This window comes from Syngnathus acus, chromosome 15, assembly GCF_901709675.1.
Source record: "Syngnathus acus chromosome 15, fSynAcu1.2, whole genome shotgun sequence".
Taxonomy (NCBI): domain Eukaryota; kingdom Metazoa; phylum Chordata; class Actinopteri; order Syngnathiformes; family Syngnathidae; genus Syngnathus; species Syngnathus acus.
In genome coordinates, this window is record NC_051100.1 from 457,127 (window position 1) to 477,157 (window position 20,031).

Sequence of the window (20,031 nt, forward strand, 5' to 3'; positions counted from 1 at the left end):
TGTCTTTGACATGTTGCGTCGGCTAATAAGAGATCAGGCATAAAGAGTACATTGAAATTGCTTAAACGACTGGCCTGAATTGCTATGACTATACGGGTAGGGCCAAAAGTCTGGAAGCCTCAATTTAGTACATGTACGACGGACGTGGCCATTTTCTGCCTCCTTCCTTAATGGCTGAGGAAGTCAATACTGGCCTTGACTGTGCGCCCGGTGGACACGTCCACCGCCACGGCCCGAATCTCGGTGTCGCCAAACTGCATGAGCGTCTGGATCTCGCGGCGCGGGGCGGCGCTTTCCGTGCCGCTCACGTCTAAGCGTAGAGAGCCGCACTTCTTGACGCCGGACTCGCTGATGAAGGCCACCTTCTCCTTCTCGGCGCAGTAGACGTGGATGACGATAATTTGCTGCGAGGGCTTGGCCGGCGTGTAGCTACGCTTGACCATCTCGCCCAGCGCGACCGACTGGTCGGCGGCGATGAAGGTGTCGAAAACGTCCGTGCACCAGCGCGTGCCGTCCTTCACCAGCAGCTTGTCGGGAGGATGCTTGCCCTCCACAAAACGATTGAGGACGCCCACGCCGTAGGTAAGTGGCGAGCGGCGGACTTTGATGATGCTGGGGTCTAAACCGAACAGCACGGCGCCCTTCAGGATGGTCAGACCGACATCGTGGGGGATAATTATGCGACTGCGGCCCTGAAGCATGTTCTGGACGGCCTGCTGCAGCAGAGCCGACTCGGCGAAACCTCCCACTAGGAAAAGGAACTTGATGTCGCTCACCTCGGGTTTCTCAAAGAGCTCATCTGCGGGGGACGCCAAATCAAATCGCTTTATTCGTACGACGCATCATCCTGGTTTCCGGCTCCTACGTATGTGACCCGTAAAAGTGTATCTTACTGAGATGTTGAATGATGTGGTCGACGGTGGGCTTGAAAAGGGAATTCATGGCCTCGGGACTCATCCTCAGCATGCCCTGCGATGACCATTTAACAAAATCCACACTGGCGAGAAAAGGGTGGGTTATCATGAAACCAGCTTTGATGACGTCACGGCTAAGACGATGGATTCGGAAGGGAATGGACCGAATCCCAAACTTTTTGGCCAGCCCACTCACTTACTTGCTTTTGCGCAGCGCATGTTCCACACTGTGGCCCCTGAACTTCTTGTAGTAGTCGATGAAGGAGAAGGGCAAGTTAATATTGAGCGGGTTGGCCCTGCCCGGTGCCGCCGCCCGCTTCCGTGATTCAAAGGCAATCATGAGGTCCACCCAAGCGGCTGGCCGCTTGATTTTGAACTGGTCAATGAAGTCCTGGCCAAAGATCTGACACAGCAGCTTCTCAAATTCATAGTCGATCCCCAGAGAGCCGTACGGTCCGCCTGATGTGGAAAACCGGTGAGCTGAGTGAAAAGCCAAAAGAAAAACGTGCAGAGAAGTAGTCAGGAAAAAAAAAAAAAAAAAAAGTTACCAGAAGCTTTGTACAGCTCTTTCAGATGTCCTTCTGGGAGACGGATCTGATGGACAGTCAGGTCCACTGTCCCGCCTCCACAGTCCACCACCACATATCGGTCACCTGCGTGTAAAAAAAAAAAAAAAAAAAAAAAAACTGAGTGTTTGGAGAGATCCAACATGATGAGATGATTCCTGTAAATGATTTCACCCACATGCATGAACTTGTATCCTTCATAGGGGTTGGATTCTATTCCCAAATGTCACATACAATATTCACACGGGATGGATGGATGGATGGATGGATGGATGGATGGATGGATGGATGGATGGATGGATGGATGGATGGAGGGATGGATGGGCCAATAGGATCCCAAATCGATGTATGTGTACAAGTGACGCCCACTGAAATCCATCAGGGAAAAACCTGGATAGACATTCAGTATGGCAATTTGCACAAAAGCAAACCGAGGGCCCTAGGGGACCACTGTACTGTAATTGTAAAAAAGTGGCTTGTGTCTACGTATACGTATATTCCACATAAAACGGGCGTGCTGGCACCACTTCCTGACTTTGGGAGAATTTGGACACACACCCCTTTGTTCTCACACTTGATTGATGAGGGCTCATGGCTGAACGTACATTAGTGGCGTTGCTCAGCCATAAAAAGAAATGAAGTAAGGGCATCATTGTTGAAGCTGCAGTTTGGAAAATACACTTCACTGATTTTCAGAACATCTTGGGAATAGAACTGGTTGGTTAATCTAAATGCTAAGGTAGGAAGGACTGCATCAGAGGAAAGAGCAAGAGTTAGTCGCAAGCAGAAGCAGAAGAAACAGGCAGGTGAAAAGGACGCTACCTTCTTCCAGCTCCGACCAAATCTCCCCTATGACATTTTCCACCAAGAAGGTGCGACTTTGCCGGTTGCGCCGAACATGCTCCTTGTTGGCTGCTTGTTAACGGGAAAAAGAGTTTGTGTGAGTGTGATAAGGAACGCAATGCCAAGCTCTGCTTTGCGAAGCCAGCACCAAAGACATGTTGGCTTGGCTCAGAGGCAGCGCATGAAACATTCGTTGAAAAAGAACACAACAGAGCATTGAACAAAGCAACAACTATTTAGCCTTGCTTTCAATTAGATGAGAATTTATTTCCATACACAAAAGGCATACATGTACGTATGTACTTGATTTTCCATGCAGCTATCGGAATGTAAAATGAAGCTTTGTTTACCGTGGCCCGGAGAAGCTACAGGAGAACGAACGATACAGCAGAGCAGAAAAATGTAAGTCGCAGGAAAGAAAGACTTTGTGTGATTGGAAAAGATGACTTACCTTGGGTCATTGTACTGGCAACATTGTCTGTGGGACTGCAGCCGTTCGGAGCGGCGGTGTGGTTACTCAAATCCACCATCTGGTGAAGGCGGAGCTTCCGGCAGTAGATGGACGCCGCCTCGGGTTCCAGGGCAATGATCAGTTGCTCCGGGTTGTCACGGGGCACCAGACCGGACTACCGAAAGGACAAATGAAGGAAAAATCATCTTGGAATAACATTGCACTGCAGATGGAAACCAATCCAACAATATTAGGTCAGGAATAAAGCATGAACAGAACAGAGGCCTGTTTTTAGGCTTCTCCAGATATGTAAATCCATAGAAGCCGTGAAGTTATTTCAAAGTGCACTCCTTCAAAGAATCAGGACCATCCAATTACGTCCGAGGGGTTGGCTAGTCTATAAACGGCGGACGGGCTGCGGATGACGTCATGGCCCCGGGAGACGGACTGACTATTGGATGGATCCTCCCTCCCTCCTCGATGACGGAAGCAAGCTCACTCACTCAGTGCCAATGCTGAGTCACTGCAGATGCCCAACCCATCCACTGCTCCCTTTCTCTCTCACATTCAGCTCACGCCGCCACCACGCTGCCTCCCTCCAGACACATGGCTGATAAGCGCTCCAAGCCCTGCCTTTTCCTTCCTGTGTCTGCACCCATGAAATCATCCACATCCCGCTTCCTTTTTCACCACACACAGGAAACATGCAAGTGCAACAAAAGGACAACGGCACACCGTGATGTCGAAACACAAAGACCGAGCGACTTCCAGATGCAACGCAGTGCAGCCAACTGCTCGTATCCGAGCGATAAAGTAGAACCAACGCTCATGAGCGTCTGGAAGATGGGGCATTAGGAGAACCAAAATATGCTCACGACCAGTAGCGTAGCACCACGTGCAACGTCTCTCTCGTCCCACCTCGACCCTGGAAAGCACGCGTCGGCGTTTCTCCATTGCATACGTTTGCATGTTTGAAATGGAATTCAGAGCCCACCTTATAAGCAGCTTCCCTCATGAATTGCTTTGCAGGCATTTTCCAGATGGCAGGAACGGTGATGACCCATCGGACATCATTATTGTCAAAGTCGCCACCTGTCTGGTCGCTCAGTTCCTGCGAGGCGAAGAGCAAACACGCCTGTCAAATACGGATGGACTACTTCCATATACAGTACGTACGCATGCGTCTCGGTCGCATTTGTATGTAGCGGGTCGCTCGCTCGCTCGCTCGTTCGTTCGTTTTTTTCTCCCTCCCTACAACGTCAACGTTTTGGCCTTTTGTTGAGAACGCAATAGGTATTCCGAGGTGCACTCTCAGTTTAAGTAAGAAATCATGTCTGCAAATACAGCAACGCTGATCCTCATCACCTTGAGCGCTTGCTCCTTAAAGAAAGCCAGCGCATAGGCAAAGATGTCCAAAGCTTTCACGCGCTTCCCGTTGGCTGCCTGGAGATCTGTGTTGACGGACAGATTCTGTTTGTGGGGATGATGACACACACACACACACACACAAAGTAAAGGTCACTTTTACAGGGATGGATTTCCTGGGGTCTGTGAGCACGCTTCTTACCGCTGTGGTATGGAGTTTCATTTTGAATTTCTCCAGGTAGAGCCAGTGCTTGGACTCACTGGGCTCCAGGTCATGGTAAAAGTCACGGGCTGCGTAGCCAAAACTGTGAAACTTTCTGTCTGGGGTCAGCAAGATTGTGGTTGGTGTCTTCTGGTTGGACACTCCAGGATCACCACCCTCCCATCGCCTGGGGTGAAAATCATCACATACACAAGATGCGCCGCCATGAACGTAGTCTTGACTTTTTCCTCTTTCTGTCCATGTCTGAGACCGCGAGGAAATTCATGGTTGGAAACTCAAACGATCAACATACCTCATGGTGTGAATGCACTCGGGCTCCTTAGTGAAGGCGTAAGCGTAGCCGCTGGACGTTGTGCCAAAGTCAATGGCCACCACCACCACCACCGCAAAGGCCATTCCCGACGGAACCTGCTCGGCGTCATTCTGCCGCCGCACAATCGAAAGGGACGCGTGTTAGCCCAGCTCGTAGCAGGCGCATTCGCAACCAGTGCAGAAGAATTGCCTGAATATGTGTAGGAGACAGCGGTGTGATTCCAGGGTCGCCAATGCTCTTTGCCGGAGATGGGTTCGCCATTTCATCTGGAGAAAGACAAAAAGGACGCATGGATACCATCTCAACTTTCATCATCTAAGAATAAGATGGAGTGGAACGTCAAAGGTCCCTGCCCTCATACAGCTCCGTATTGAACCAAAGGTCCCTCCAAAGTGTTACAAGACATCACCCGAGATAAAAAAAGAAAATGTGATAGAAATACGAGCAGTTCATGGTGCTTTTTGTAACCTTTCAACACCTTGTCCATTCAGTAAAAGTCTTTTTCAAAATGACTTGACATTTGAATTGAATGAAAGAAAGCGTGTCTCCATTTGTGTACCATTAGTTGTATTTGTCTGTCTTAATAGCCTCCACTTTTTAGTGTTGTGTGAACGCACACAATAATAATCAATTTGTCGGACTTATTCGAAGCATGTTGTCGAATTGTCTCGCAGCATGACGTTCTCATGTTATCCAACCCTTTTATGGAACCAGCCAGCCAGCCAGCCAGCCAGCCAGCCAGCCAGCCAGCGCACTCATTTTTCCCACCCCTATGGAGAAGATGAGTGCTCTCAAGTCCCATAAGACACTTTGGCTAGCAATTAGAGAGGCGAATTACGGACCACCTGTGGCTACACCCACAATCCAATTTTCGAGTCCCCAAATCACCTTGACAACCTCCCCAAAATGAAATCGACTGCAGAAATACACGATTGACTTTGACTCTTACCTGAAGGGGAGTCCAAAAGTGTATCACGCGGATTATACTATACGTATCGACAGGAGGACAGTAGGGAATGGTCATGGGCAGCAAGGCTTTCTACGCAGACCTAAGCACTATGATGCATCTTGCCAACAAAAAGCGTCCTATTGGTTGCATTCAATTTGATGAATCCCATTCCTCTTGCTTGCACTGCTTCCTGCATGTAGTCTGTGGTCGATGACAAGTAGTCATTCCGGCTTCTGATTTCACTTGAGCCAGTGATTCGTCAAAAGGGTGCAGTGGCACTCACAAATGATCCCGTTTCTCTTTGGTGCCATTTGTCTGAAAATGCTCGAAAGGAGAAGCAGATCAGAAAAGGGATGGAGCGTTATCGCTGAAGCTTGATTGTACGCCACTAACATGGTCTGGTCGTCGTAAATACATTTTCCACAAATATTTTAAAAGGACGATATAAAGACTACCGAAATGATTTTGTTTTATTTCATTTCTGTGATTAATTTCAAGGCTGTTAGAATAGGCCTGGTTGGCACAAACTCGGTAGCTTGAACCATGCTGTTGTCCTGCCTGCTGCCATGCCACGCCATGCCATGCCATGCCACGCCACGCCACCCTTCGCTTGCTTTCACTGCCTTTCCCTTCTCCATGACACTCTTTGCACATAGTACGTAGGAGTTGAGACTGCAAGGTCACGCATTATCACACAGGCTCACAAGAGAGTAGTAGAAGAGCAGGAATCCCGGAGGGTGAGACCTTCTTGCGCAGAGAAGGCTCCACAGCTACGGCTCCCTCTTGCTGCCATACGTGAAATAGTTCAAGTGAGCAGGCAGCCTCCTGGTCACGACTATTAGCATAGCGAGGGAAGGGAAGACGGTGCAAAATTTGCTTCTCATGTGAAGAGTTGCAAAGCCAGTCTCAAGCCTAAATAACAACCACAACAACTCATGGAAGTCATTCAAATGGTGAGTATGCCTTGTTAGCATAGGCCTGCCTGAGCTCATTTTGGTCACCAGTTGACAAACACTGCAGGCAGGCAGGCAGGCAGGGCATGACAGCTAACAGTAGCATGACAGAGGATTCCACTATAGGTCTGACTGGCAGGGTTGGTTGGCATCACAGAAAGTAGGGCAGGGCAGGGCAGGGCAGGGCAGGGCAGGGCACCTCTCCAGCTGATGGAGGGAGAGAGAGAGGGAAAGGTCCAGATCGCTTATGGCAGTGTTGGCCGTTTCAACTAGATACAAGTACGATACTCAACAAAAGGCATCTTAATCCCGTTTTCTGTACCACTTGGCTTGCAGGTGAGCTGGTGCCTGTGATGGAAGAGATGTGGTGCACCATCAAGCTGGTTGCCAGCCGCTTGGCAGGGTACAAAAGAGTCAATATCAAGCTGAAAACATCATCAAGTAGCAATGGGTCTTTTTAATGGGAGCAGGGAAGACGAATTGACTGTAATTCAAATTCAAGTGGACTACTACGGAATGCATATCCGGCAAGCCACCCATTTCATGATCATTTAGGCTAACAGTAGCTACAATGCTCTTCATCACACACTTCGCAATGAACCAGCGTTCTGTATTTTGCTTTTGTTAATTTGATGAAAGTGCTCCGAATAGGTGAAATAGCCAAGCTTTGAGATGCGTTGTGAGCAAGCGCAGCTGCAGCCAAGCGTGAAACACTGCGCTACCTGACATGGTGCAGACTTTTTTTTTTTTTTTTTTTTTGCTGCAGTGTCTCAACTCTGGTGGGATGGGCCGTGATCCAGCTCAGTACCGTTATCAAGCAGCCGAGTGGCATTATGAAAGCGTCGGAAATGACAAAAGATGGCAAAGTGAACTGCAAAAGGATGCTTAAGTTTGAATGTCGCCATGTTGTCTGCAGTGATGGTTGGTCAAGGAGGAGGCAGGGCGAGGCGAGGCGAGGCGAGGCGAAGCGAGGCGAGGTCGCTGCACACTGCAGTTAGTTCCACAATGAGGCAATGGCGAACGCGACCGACCGACCTTACGGTGTGCTCTGCTCCAAAACACTTTCCGGAGTTCCCACGGATTGATTTCAAGAGCAAATCATCTTAAAGCACTTTCAAGCACCAAGTGCATTCGCGCACACGCCATACGAAGTGCGTTACCTGTTATAATGTTGTCTTCTTTCGTCGTCATCGAGCCTCCTAGTTTCCCGTGCTTCTCCCCGATGCAGCTACACCAAGCAATCGTCTTGTTTTAGGGGGAGAACACAAGCAGAGGTCAAATCACATACAAAGCTAAGAGCGAGGGGGGAATTGCAACTTCACTTCCCCTTGCAACGTCCCGTGGTCGGGAAGATAAAGCACATGGAGCAATGGAAAGGGACGACCTGCTCTCTGACGTGAGGGAGCGAGGGTGGGAGGGAGGGAGGGAGGGAGCACCGAGGATGTTGGGACCCCTCATTGCTGCGGCTGCACTCAAAACCCCGCCCATCACATTCTCGGCTGTCCGAGCCTGGAATAATCTCTGCTGCTGCTGCTGCTGCTGCTGCTGCTGCTGCTGCTGCTGCTGCTGCTGCTGCTGCTGCTGCTGCTGGTGGTGGTGCTGCTGCTGGTGGTGGTGCTGCTGCTGCTGCTGCTGCTGCTGCTGGTGGTGCCGCAGTTTGGCGCAGGACCCCCTCCCTGCACCATGCTTTGCTGCCCTCCCTCCACACATATGCATGCATGCATGCATATGTTGATCCCAATGAATTAGGATGGTAGTTGAGGGCCCCATTAGGTTTTTATGGTCAGTGATGTGTAGCATGAAAAATCATTTCCTCGGCAATGACACAATGACCGAAAGAACAAGAGCCCGGATAGGCTACGAGCGGCCGAAATGAGTTTCCTCCACGGCATAGGTGTCAAACTCGAGGCCCGGGGGCCAGCTCTTTCGGAAGTTGTCCTAGTGGGGAAAGTCTCCTCATCCGGGCTGGAGTGCAGCTAGGCGCTCTTGTGGCTTTTTCACCACGCAGGCAGGCAGGCAGCCACGCAGGCAGGCAGGCAGCCAGGCAGGCAGGCAGCCACGCAGGCAGCCACGCAGGCAGCCACGCAGGCAGCCAGGTAGACAGGCAGCCAGCCAGGCAGGCAGGCAGGCAGGCAGCCAGGCAGGCAGGCAGGCAGGCAGGCAGGCAGGCAGCCACGCAGGCAGGCAGGCAGCCACGCAGGCAGGCAGCCACGCAGGCAGCCACGCAGGCAGGCAGGCAGGCAGGCAGGCAGGCAGGCAGGCAGGCAGGCAGGCAGGCAGCCACGCAGGCAGGCAGCCACGCAGGCAGGCAGCCACGCAGGCAGGCACGAAGGTGGTGCGCAGGATCCGGGTTCATTCGCAAAGGCTGCTGCCAATTTCCAACGCAGTGTCGTTGATAAGTAGAAGGTTGTGACCGGCTGGAGATTTTCTAAAGTCAACAGTGATCTTTGTCTTGTCAACATGGATGAGCAAATTGTTTACCTTGCACCACTTCACCAGATGTTTCAACTCATCCCAGTTGAGTAACAACAGTGGTGTCCTCCGCATATTTCTCAAGTGAGGTTGGCTTGTGAGAATGTCTAGCGGTTATTTGCATGAAGGGCCGGAGGCCCGAGTGACCCGCTTTGCAGGTCAAACGCTGGGCAGGGTTGATGTGAAATTCCTCCCAAAAAGTGACTTGCCTGCCACAGACATCCATGCTTTCGGTTGACGTTTTGTCACGTGTGTCTCATTCGTTTTTTGTATTGACTTCTCGTGGCGGCGATCAAGCCATCAGTTCCCTGCGAAAGTTCCCTCGTCAGATTTTAGTGTATTTAGTTGCTGCAACTTGCCTCGTCGGTTTTTGGGGTATTTAGTTGTTGCTTCCTTTCAGTCATTGTCCTTGTCTCGTCTTGTGTCCTGTTTTCCCCGAATCCTGACTGGTTTCCAAACGTTCCTGGAGTACATGACACCACCCTATTTGTGCCTAGCCTACCTAATCAAATCTGCATGCATGGGTGAAGTTTTTTTTGGTTGGCAAATGTGCTATAATGGGCAACATGCCAGACAGACAAAAAAGTGGGCGGATACACGATGGCGTGACGAGCCCTCTATTTGTCACTTGTTCTTTTGTAAACAGTGGCCTCTGCCGACGCAAGGTGATACTTGCAAGTTGCTGTTGCCAGCCAGGCACCTCAATCGCACTTTGACCAACCACTGTGGCATGCAAGTCTTTTCAAAATGTGGATTTTGAGTTGACGCAATAATCAATAAAAAACTCTAAACACACAAACACTTTGCAGAAGAACCAAGAACCTCTTGACTGTGAGACAAAGGTGAATTGTACTACGTGAAACCAAATGCATTTGCACACCTACTAGCTAGGATTAAAAAAAACAACAACAACAATACCTGCAAGCATCAAACCGTGTTTAAAGTGACACATTCAAACATAACTGTGACTGCCACATACATACATGTGAACTGGCAATTACAATAATAACATAGTGAAAGCCCAATTGAGCAAATTGGCTATTTCAGAAGTGTGCGTCAAACTGGGAGCCCTTTGCCTTAATCAGTACCCAGGAAGTAGCTCTCGGTTTAAGAAAGGTTGGTGACCCCTGGTCTAGGCTATATCGTAAAATGGAGAGTATGCTGATCTAGATATAATTGTCTTTCTGGCGAGCACCCATGCTTAATACATAAATGTCATCCAGAATGAAGTCACAGGAGACGCTTCCTTAAAAGTAGGCTTTTCATTTTTGGGCTCGCCTTGCTTTTAACTCATCAAGGATGGATGATTGTATAACACGTGGAAATGAAGGGATGAGGCAAAAAGCCATCTCAAGCGCAAAGAGCAGAAGACAGGCTCATTAGGCCACTCCTTACCTTTGATTTGAGGATATTAGCTAGCTACAACTCCATTTCATGGCTTTGGTGCATTATTCCACTACGAGACAGCGTACGTTCAGTGCCAGTGACACTCAACACGTGGGCTCCATCTATTTTGGCGTTGGCTGCAAGTCGATTTTAGCGGACGGAGCCAGAGCCTTTTCAGCACACCTGCCAATTTGGGAGAGAAAAAAAACAAAACGGGACAGCCAATTCTAGTCAAAGCAGCTCACAATGGTGGCGCAGCTGGTGGACCGGATTGACACATTTGGCACTTTGTGGACGTGTGATGTCATCATATCATTTCATTCATTCATGACAACAGCGTGCACGGGACAATGGTTCAAGGAATGAATTCCAACTTTTCCATTTCATTGTCACTATTTGGAAAAGCAAGTCGATCTTTTGTTGTTGATCCTAAAAGTGTTTATATATAATAAACATGACCTTTTATAACAATGCTAATGAATACCACTAACTTACAATGTTGTTGTTGTTTTTTTAACGAAGCCATTCTGCCGTGGTGTTATTCACATTTTTCGATCCTCTAAACGCCCCTTTGTCCCAATTTCTATGTGCACAACGTAAAGGAAAACACAGAAAGAACATATATAGCGTGAAGCCTTGAAATGATTCAGTCCCCAAGGGCCACTATATAGCCACTAGTTATTCAGTAACATTGAGCTGTGTCCCAGCACCCATGCAAAGCCATTCTTCTGCCGATAGCAGTTTAAAGAGGAGCAATATCCCCATTGAAAGCACACCTGGCCAAGTTTGAAAACATGACTGGGATATTTTAATTAGGTGCAATTAGTGAGGGTGACGGAGCAGGCAAAAGCAAAAGCAAAAGCTCCCCTGCTCTTTAGTGGGGAAAGAGAAAAAGGATGCACTAATGAGTCTGTCTGTCTGTCTGTCTGTCTGGCTGTCTGTCTGTCTGTCTGTCTGGCTGTCTGGCTGTCTGTCTGTCTGTCTGTCTGTCTGTCTGGCTGTCTGGCTGGCTACTTTTATTGCTGTGACCTGCACAGAGCCCACACAAGCTGTTTAATGTCACATGCAGCCTAATGGCAATTCATTTGAGTGCGTTGCGTGTTGATGTCAACAAACGCTGTCACTTTCACGCCGATGGGAGGACGGACACAAAATGGCGACTGACCACAAGGCAGCTCAATGTTCTAACTTTCTTTCCGAAGCAGACGAATTCATACGATTGCTTGATTCTTTCCACGGCCTCGCGCACAGCAACCGGAAGATTTGGGGACTACGTTGAGGGAATGATGTGTACAGGGAAGACGAGCGGAAATATGCCACCCCCTCTCCTTTACACAATGGAAACCAGAGCGGCTTTAAACAGACATTCAGCGTTACTCTTCAGTGATAAATTAGCGAGCGACACTTTTCATCCAGCCCAATTTCATGTGCCATTTATGTCAATTAGACCAGAGTGGCCTGGCTACATTTTGATGTCACTTGCAGCAGCAGCAGCAGCAGCAGCAATTTTTTTTAAGTGTTTGGACACCCTGCTGTTGTAACCTTCTGTCCTGTGGACGACAAAAAGAGAGAGCAAGACGACAATGATGGCCCTATTGGAGCCTGCTATATTTGCCAGGAGAATGTCGACGAGGAGGCTGTAGCTCACCGTAATTTGAAATCTCAAGAGGTCTTTTCATGCTTGCAAAGGTTCTGCTCAAAGCGTTGCTCCAGCATTCCATTCGGCCCTGTATCATGACTGCCTTCAGTTTTGTTGATGTATGTCTTTCTTTTATGAAGACAGAACTATGAGTGTGTCAAAACAAACAAAGCAAAGAAGCAAATAGCATGTGGCAAAGGCAAGCGAGGGGTGCTGACAACTAAGTAGGTAAGTTTAAGACTTGAGTGCATGAAAAATGGTTGCTCATTCTTGTTCTCTCTTTGCCCTCTTTTGGTTCCCGTTTTGTCATGATGAGAACACAGTGATTCATCATTTTGCACTGTTAAATTGGACTCAGTTGCCCGTATTCAATGTGTGCAAATGGACGGTGAATCATGTTTGAAATGTTGCGCAAATGAAGTTGTAACGCTTTGTAAATAATGGCCTCCAACTTGAAGGGCTTCGAACAATCCAATATGTCCATCCGCATCAGTCTCATCTGAATTTGTGGAGCAATTGCATCGCGATTCTTGATCTTTATTATTTTGTTGCCAGTCAGTTTGGTTTTCAACCCAATTTCTTACACGATGGATGCAGATGAATCAATAGCAATCAAATGAATATTGACAAATATTCATGAGCGATGGAACACTTATCCCAACACAAGGCTGCTCGAGAAGCATTTATCACCATTTTCTTGGACGGAAAAGAAAGAGAAGAAAAATCTACATTGGGAGAAATAATCCCACAGAAGTGGATACATGCTTTTCGGACAGAAATGACATTTATTCTATTTTCGTATCCGCGTATTTTGAACACTTGATGCATTTTGCTTGTTTTCTGCAGTCAATGTATTGCGCGTCACAGAGGGAGGGAAAAGGGGGAGAGAGAGAGGGAGAGAGAGAGAGAGAGAGAGAGAGAGAGAGAGAGAGAGAGAGAGAGAGAGAGACATTACTTCACTGGTTCTTTGATCTCAAACAAAGTATTTCAGGTTGCATTACCTGACATGATGGATGTTTCGGCTTGTACTTCCGCCATTGTCTCGTGGTGCCTCCCTCCCTCGCGAACGTTCCGTTGCCATGGTAACGCAAAACAGCCGTTTCAGCGAGGACGATCGATAAGACAGCTCGCTCAACAATGTCTGCTTTCGTCAACTCCCTTTCGGAAGAAGACCAGGAGTTTCACCAAATCAAAGACGCAGCTGCGGAGTTTTACCGGGCCAACAGAGTAGCCGAGGAGCTTGAGAAAGCCTTGGGAGAACTTTTCTTCCAGAACCCCGACGACGTCCACGGTTACCTGGTGCATCCAATTTTACTTGCTGATATTTACCGTCTATCCATCCGTCTCTCCGTCTCTCTCTCCGTCCATTTGCTCGGTGGTCAAGCAGCCAAGCCTGTTTTATGTACACTCAGCAGCACAAAAGACAGCACAAGTGATCGAGCTCACTTCTCTGCAGCGTTGCATGGAAGACAGTGATCCCTCATTTATCGCGGGATTTGCCTTCCACAACCACCCGCAATAAACGAAGATCAGTCAAGTACAAAGGATATCTGTATGATTTGGAGATTGAAACAGCATTGTATTGGAAGTTCCAACACGTAGTGTTTCTTGTTGGCCGCTGGAGGGCATGGATGTGTTGCAAGTCAATTAGAAGAGAGCTTTTACTTGTCAAGCAATGCATGCATGCATGCATGCATGCATGCTGTGTGTCCACTCTATGACACCATGCGCAGCCAAACCAACGTGAGTGTGGCATTGTGCTACACAATACACAAAGCTTTTGAAACCCAAACCCCAATACATCAACCTTTTCCCATCCCCTTAATCATCATTCCCACACTGCTCTGTGCATGATTGATTGGAGAGGGAAGGAAAGATTGAAGTGGGTCAGCGTTTGAAAATCTGCCCGTCCCATACTTTCGGAGAACCACCCGTATACATTCATTCTGTTTACGATATACTATTCCAGATTCTGTATATTTGAACATGTTTTTCTTCAACCACTGACTCGCTAGGCAAATTATTTCACAAGGCTCTCATCACATCCATTCATCAGCAGACTGAATGGAAAGGAGGTCTATGACTCAAAAGGGCAACTATGTGCTGAGGCTGAACTCTTTTGCATCATCTGCAATCAAGAAAAGGTAACGCTCGCTCAAGAAATACGCAACGGAGTGACGTGTCGCTGTTTGAGGCTAGCGGATTTGCCATGGAAATAACCCACGCGATTTGTCTAGCGGATGTCCTCGGCCGCCATCTCCAGTCACTTTCCGCAGAACGAGTCTTTGGCGGAGTGGCGAGCAAAAAGCCAGGAGAGAGCGCGTCACGTCGCCACAGCTGTTCAGTGGATCGTTGAACCTCTGAACAGACTGCTGAAGGGACACAACCCTTGTGACCAATCACAAGTTGACCAGCAACTCAGGTGGAATTGAAATGGATGGATGGATGGATGGATGGATGGATGGATGGATGGATGGATGGAGGCGTGCTTGTTTCCAAAGTTTCCGTTCAATACACTTGAGTAGAGTCGAGTAAGGAACGACAACAAAACAGCGCTTGGGGTGACTCTTTGTTGGCACAAGTCAATTTCATCAATCAAAGTATGTTGCTGGTCATTGCACAGCGATTTCTTCGCGGCTCGCCAACAGGAGGAGAAAGAAAACAGGGAAAAGGAGGAGATTCTTTCTGCTAGTGAACAGGAGGTGGAAATTCCGTCTTCGCCACCTGAAAAGAAGAAAGACAAGAAGAATGCTAAAAGTAATTGACACCTTTTGCTGTAGCGGACAGGACACGGCAGAATATTTGAGCGGAATCAATTCCTTCAAAATTTGTGATCCAACATGATGTCTTTGTGACACCACAGAAAAAAAAGGCAATCTGGGGAAGCCATTTTGTCCTGCAGAGCCACCAGAACCGGTGCTCCCCGGGTGCTTGGCCATTGGCTCACTGTCTCTTGCTGTGGCCAAGAGCGGGGCTCAGCTAAAGGCCAGTCCGCTCTACAAATACATCCGCAGTCTGAAGGACCCAGAGGTGAGAGAGAGAGAGAGAGAGAGACAGAGAGCGAGCCCAGGGCATCACGGGAGGTTCAGCATCCCCAAAAAAATCACTCATCTAGTATAGACTGACTGACTGACTGACTGACTGACTGCTTACTCAAGCACTCTCTTCAATATGTGTGTACAGGATGATCAAGACACATTTCACATACCTGTCTCCTTGGTAACTTTATTAAGCTGTGGCAAGATGTGTCCTGGAAAGCTCAACTTGCTGGAAGAGGTCATACTGATTCCCAACGCAGGACAACAAGTCAAACAAGTAGCCCTACTGAGCAGTCGCATTGTTGCTTTTGCCTAGCTGTCTATTAAAGGCTGTCTGTCTGTCTGTCTGGCTGGCCGGCTGGCCGGCCGGCTGGCTGCCTGCCTGCCTGGATGTTGGATCCAAACTGTCGACCTTCCATGATGTGACCTTTTTCAGCACCATGTAGCGTTTTTAAAAATGTCTCAGTTGGATGAACGTGTTTGGGCATGTCCACCCATTTTGATGTGGGCAGCATTCAGGAGCTTCTCCTCTTGCTTAAGCACAGATGGGCATCCAATTGGCAAGTTCAGCAGGCAGATATAAATGGGAATGCTTTGATTGTATCATTTGAAGTCTTTTGCACAAATGACGAAATGCCACCAAGATGGGGCCATCTGTCCTAAGCATGACTGCCAGCCAGCCAGCCAGCCAGCCAGCCCCCCAGTTGTTATTGTTGAATTCCACGTGGTCCCGTATGCGTGAGCACATCCTCTGTTTTTCTGTGTTTTTCACTGTTTGATTCAGGCATTTGCGCAAGTCGTACTAAAGCGTGACCTCCTTTTGCAGATCATCACAATGGCAACACAGCTACAGAAGGAAATGATGAGAATATTGAGTGAATCATCAAAGCCTGGGGTGAGGGACATTTTCGTCTGTTGATAAATAGGAGTGGAAGAATTTCCGAGCATTTTTCTCAACAATAGTCTGACAAGTTTAATGTGAGTGGAATTCCTTTGTCTGCAAAAATACAATATGCATTAAGTTCATAACTACTCTTCAAATCATTCAATTTCCGGACTTGCGTTGAAAAGATGATTCAACCATTGATAATGCCATACAGAAATGGTTAACAATGGAAATTGTGAGTGGCGGGCGGGCGGGCGGGCGCATTCAACTGCCATAACCTTGCAATCCCGCCCCGCCGACTGTTCCATTCAGACTCATTTCGTGTCAGTCCAACAAAGCTAGATGTTTCTCCACACATCCAAATAAATGATGCCGTTTTTAGTACAAATGATATTTTCAATACGTGTGGAGATGGAGGAAGAGAGAGAGAAAAAAAAAAAGTGTCGATTGTGTCGCCTTCGAGGTCACCGCGGCCATTTTGAGCGACAACGGTGTGCTGCCCGTGAGTTTTGATCGTCCTGAACAAGCACTGGATCTGATTACGGAAGCGTGCAATAACCTTGAGCTGGAACTGGGAACGGAGATCCATCTGGCAGTGAACTGTGCTGGCCCCGACCTCATGGACTACGTAAGCCAGTCATCCATGCTTATGACGGGGAAAGGGAGACAGCAAGGGGGCGAAGACGACAAATGCTGAGAGCCTCTTTTCTCCCTCTCTCTCTCGCTCGCTGACAGACGAAACAAAAGTATGAAATTGCAACAGGAGCGTTTAAGTCTCCAGACGAGCTCGTAAGGATGTATCAAAGCCTCCTAAGCAAGTACACTGCAGTGGTGGCTTTAATCGACCCACTCAGGAGGGAGGTATGTCTGTCCGTCCATCTGGCTTTCATAGAAACAATGTTCAATAACGCACGTTGAGCGTTTGATTGCAGCGCAGCGATGAACCAACGCAAAGCGTACCGCAACCAACCAAATATTTGCTTTCTGTTGGGCCACGTAAGACTGATTGGGATGACTTTCATTCAGTGGTCACTTCATGAAAGAAAGGGTGGCGATGGCCATATGGATGTAGAGCAGATATGACAAATGTCATCCTTTTCTGGCCTTTGCAAGGACACAGAACAGTGGGAGAAACTGAGCGATGCCATCGGACAGTCGTGCGTGCTGCTCTCTGACGCCACTCACAAGGCACAGGCTCCACCCCTTCCTGGAGTCACAGGTCATCTCTTAAAACACACCAACCAGACGACGGTCAGCGACTTGATCCGCATCGCATCGGAGCATCGAGGTAGATAGATGCATGCCCTTTTAACATGTCACTTGGCTTTTGTCTGATGTGTCTTTCTGCACAATAGCGTTCATTTTAAAGTGATCACAAATCAAATTCAAAGTCAATTTACTCAGCATCAGTCAAGCAAATATGCGTTCCTTTCAAAATGTAAACTCATAGATGATAGGTTCAGGGCCCTCAATTGAAATCATTTCAAGATTTCGGTTCCCCCCAAAAGAAGTCCACGTTGCTATTGTGGCATGTCGGATTGCTGTCACTGCTAACTTTTGTTTGCGTGCGTGCGTGCGTGCGTGTCTCTTACAGGTTCTGTACTACTGGCGAAAGCAACTAATGAGTCCTGCGATGATGATTCTCTGTCAGACATAGTGAGTGCTGCTTGGAGCTTCTAAAAACTGCTTACTTGCTAATGTCATCGCCGTACCCGTTTTGCATCACGCTCGCTCGCTCGGGGACCATACGGAGAGAAATGGTGATAGCCGTACGTACTTGCTCTGCAAACTGGGACACATCTTTTAATGAGCTAACACAAAGGATTGTAATGATCGAACGCAAAGGAGCCACCATCGGGGCGTCGTAACATGGGATATGTGTTTCACTTGATTGTTTCTTCAATACGCAGTACAGGTAGCACCTAAAGCCCATTGACATTTCTGCACGCAAACATCTGGCCATCAGTTCAAGCTCAAGCACTCTCCGTTATGCAGTCATGGGAAACATACGAGCAAGTCACCTCTGAATGGCTCAAACAAACGAAAAAAATCAATCAATCAAGCTGTGGAATGAACTTCAAAATCAGTAGAAATCTGAAAAGCCTCCAAATTGTAATCGTAGTCCATTCACAGCATGCCTGGATGCTGAGATGGAGATGTCTTTCTATTCATTGCTGTTGAGAAGCGCAAAGAACAAAATGGAATCCTTTTGTCCATATGGCACACACGAGATGCGGCCACCCCACCGGCTGGCTGTTCTCGCACGTCTACGAACAAGGTGGACCACTTGAAGTTCCACGCCACGTCTTGATTGCGCCGGTCGTTTTGTTTTGACCCCATTCCGACGTGGGTTTTGTATGCAGCCATGAAATGCGGCCGCCGAGCCGCATACGATACATTTGATCGGAGGCTGCTGAGACACAAATGGGATGGATGATGTGTTTAGAAAAACACTCCATTTTCAACTGCGGGAACACCAATGGCACAGGCCAATCAAAGTGTTTACACCTCTGATGCCAAAGGCAGTAGGAAAGAGACCACACACACACACACACACACGCACACACAGCGTAATTGTCTCTCTTCCTTTGGTGCCGTCAGACAGATTTGTATTTTTTTTTTCTCTTTCAGGCTGTGGGTCTGGGCCTGGACTATGTCAAACTGGGAGGTCTGACCAGTGCCGAGAGGATGACTAAATACAACAGGCTGCTTTCTATAGAGGAAGAGCTGTCTCAACAGGGGATCCTGGGTATGCTTGGCTCTCTCTGACAAAGGCCCAAAGCAAGAGAGGAAGTTTCACCCTCGCTCGCGCTCTCTCTCTCTCTCTCTCTCTCTCTCTCTCTCTCTCTCTCTCTCCTGTCGTGTGTGAAAGAAACCAGTGTGTGAGGAAGTGTGCAAAAATGAAATCTCTTACTTTGGATGTGTTAATTGGCTGCCTAATGACATGCCAGGGCAAATTCTTCCCTCGCACACACACACACACACACACACACACACACACTTCAAAGAAGAGAAAATGAGGACGTTTTTACGAGAGCATCCGGAGCAGAAAAAGCTTATGCAACATGTCGTGGGTTGTCCTAGGATTCCCAAGTCCTCCAAATGAGTTCCGTGGTAGCGAGAGGTTCCTTCCTTTCACTTTGATGATCTGATGATTTGTCTCATCCACAGTCCCAAAAGAGCAACACTCCCTGCCACTGTTCATTGAAACGGAAGCAGAAGCGCAAGTGGAAGCAGAAGCAGAAGCGGAGGAGGAGGAAGTCTGAAAGAGAGCATCAGCTGTTTGTACGGCAGCATATAAGTCGCACATTGATTGTGCTTCCCTCAGTCACTTTTGAGAACAGCCACAGCACGAATGAGAAGCTCTCCCATGTTTGATTTGATACTGTACTTATTATTACACAATGGTTAACTTCTCTCAAGCCTTTTATGGCACTTAAGAATGACATGTACGTAGTTCCTTGCAGTAGCAGCAAATTGCATTTCAACATCGTTTGCTGGCTGGCAGAATAACTGCTATGACTCGATTTCCTGTTTCTTTTGAATCCCAACTGGTGGACTGGTGCCCTTGAATGGATTGCGTTGGACTTCAGGGCTGGCTGGCTGGCTGGCTGGCTGGCTGGCTGGCTGGCTGGCAGGCAGGCAGGCAGGCAGGCAGGCAGGCAGGCAGGCTGGCTGGCTGGCTGGCTGGCTGGCTGGCTGGCTGGCTGGCTGGCACCGTCATTCTTTTCTGAAAAGCCCGAGGGAAAATTGAGCCGCAATGGTTTGGATGATGACGACGACGCAATATGGCGTATGTCATCACGTCCGTTGTGTGGCGCAAACAAATTTGAGTTCCAGCGCGCACATACGCACGCGCGACCAATCGCGGGAGTCAAACTGGGTTCAAATTGAGCTGTGAGGAGGACAACAAAAACAGCAGTTTGAAATTTGCGGGGGGGATCAAATCAATACACGCTTGTTTTTTTCCCCCTCATTTTGCTTGTCTTCAAGTGTGTCACCCAACACCCAACATCATTGACAAATGCTCATT

At 48.3% G+C, this 20,031-nt stretch overlaps 3 protein-coding genes across 14 annotated transcripts in view; 1 reads left to right on the forward strand and 2 right to left on the reverse strand.

The window, feature by feature from the left end:
• On the reverse strand, positions 1 to 7,991 carry hspa12a (heat shock protein 12A). 5 transcript variants are annotated; one of them, XM_037271371.1, is made up of 13 exons: positions 7,738 to 7,991; positions 4,865 to 4,941; positions 4,655 to 4,785; positions 4,342 to 4,528; positions 4,140 to 4,244; positions 3,769 to 3,885; positions 2,775 to 2,949; positions 2,674 to 2,688; positions 2,303 to 2,392; positions 1,463 to 1,567; positions 1,115 to 1,373; positions 894 to 997; positions 1 to 799 (listed from the first exon to the last, which is right to left on the reverse strand). In XM_037271371.1, exons 1-13 carry the CDS (start codon positions 7,766 to 7,768, stop codon positions 168 to 170), a joined length of 2,028 nt encoding a protein of 675 aa, XP_037127266.1. In that variant the 5' UTR covers positions 7,769 to 7,991; the 3' UTR covers positions 1 to 167. The 5 variants fall into 5 exon arrangements, with proteins under 5 accessions (XP_037127266.1, XP_037127265.1, XP_037127268.1 ...); XM_037271370.1 differs by having other exon boundaries at positions 2,303 to 2,395; XM_037271373.1 differs by lacking the exon at positions 2,674 to 2,688.
• shtn1 (shootin 1) overlaps positions 4,144 to 20,031 on the reverse strand; it is a 25,663-nt gene continuing 9,775 nt past the window's right edge. For 6 of the 7 annotated variants that reach the window (XM_037271380.1, XM_037271382.1, XM_037271383.1 and 3 more), the window contains one exon: positions 14,626 to 14,798. In XM_037271380.1, coding sequence (XP_037127275.1) covers positions 14,763 to 14,798 — 36 coding nt within the window. In that variant the 3' untranslated portion in view covers positions 14,626 to 14,762. Of the gene's footprint in view, positions 4,155 to 14,625; positions 14,799 to 20,031 lie in introns of those variants that run through there. The other variant, XR_005100370.1, reaches the window with a different exon arrangement.
• Positions 13,143 to 19,600, forward strand: eno4 (enolase 4). 2 transcript variants are annotated; one of them, XM_037271375.1, is made up of 13 exons: positions 13,143 to 13,373; positions 14,090 to 14,218; positions 14,312 to 14,496; positions 14,698 to 14,831; positions 14,938 to 15,104; positions 15,258 to 15,389; positions 15,939 to 16,007; positions 16,462 to 16,626; positions 16,734 to 16,859; positions 17,112 to 17,286; positions 17,593 to 17,654; positions 18,630 to 18,747; positions 19,170 to 19,600. In XM_037271375.1, exons 1-13 carry the CDS (start codon positions 13,212 to 13,214, stop codon positions 19,262 to 19,264), a joined length of 1,719 nt encoding a protein of 572 aa, XP_037127270.1. In that variant the 5' UTR covers positions 13,143 to 13,211; the 3' UTR covers positions 19,265 to 19,600. The 2 variants fall into 2 exon arrangements, with proteins under 2 accessions (XP_037127270.1, XP_037127272.1); XM_037271377.1 differs by lacking the exons at positions 18,630 to 18,747; positions 19,170 to 19,600 and adding an exon at positions 17,754 to 17,775 and having other exon boundaries at positions 17,593 to 17,706.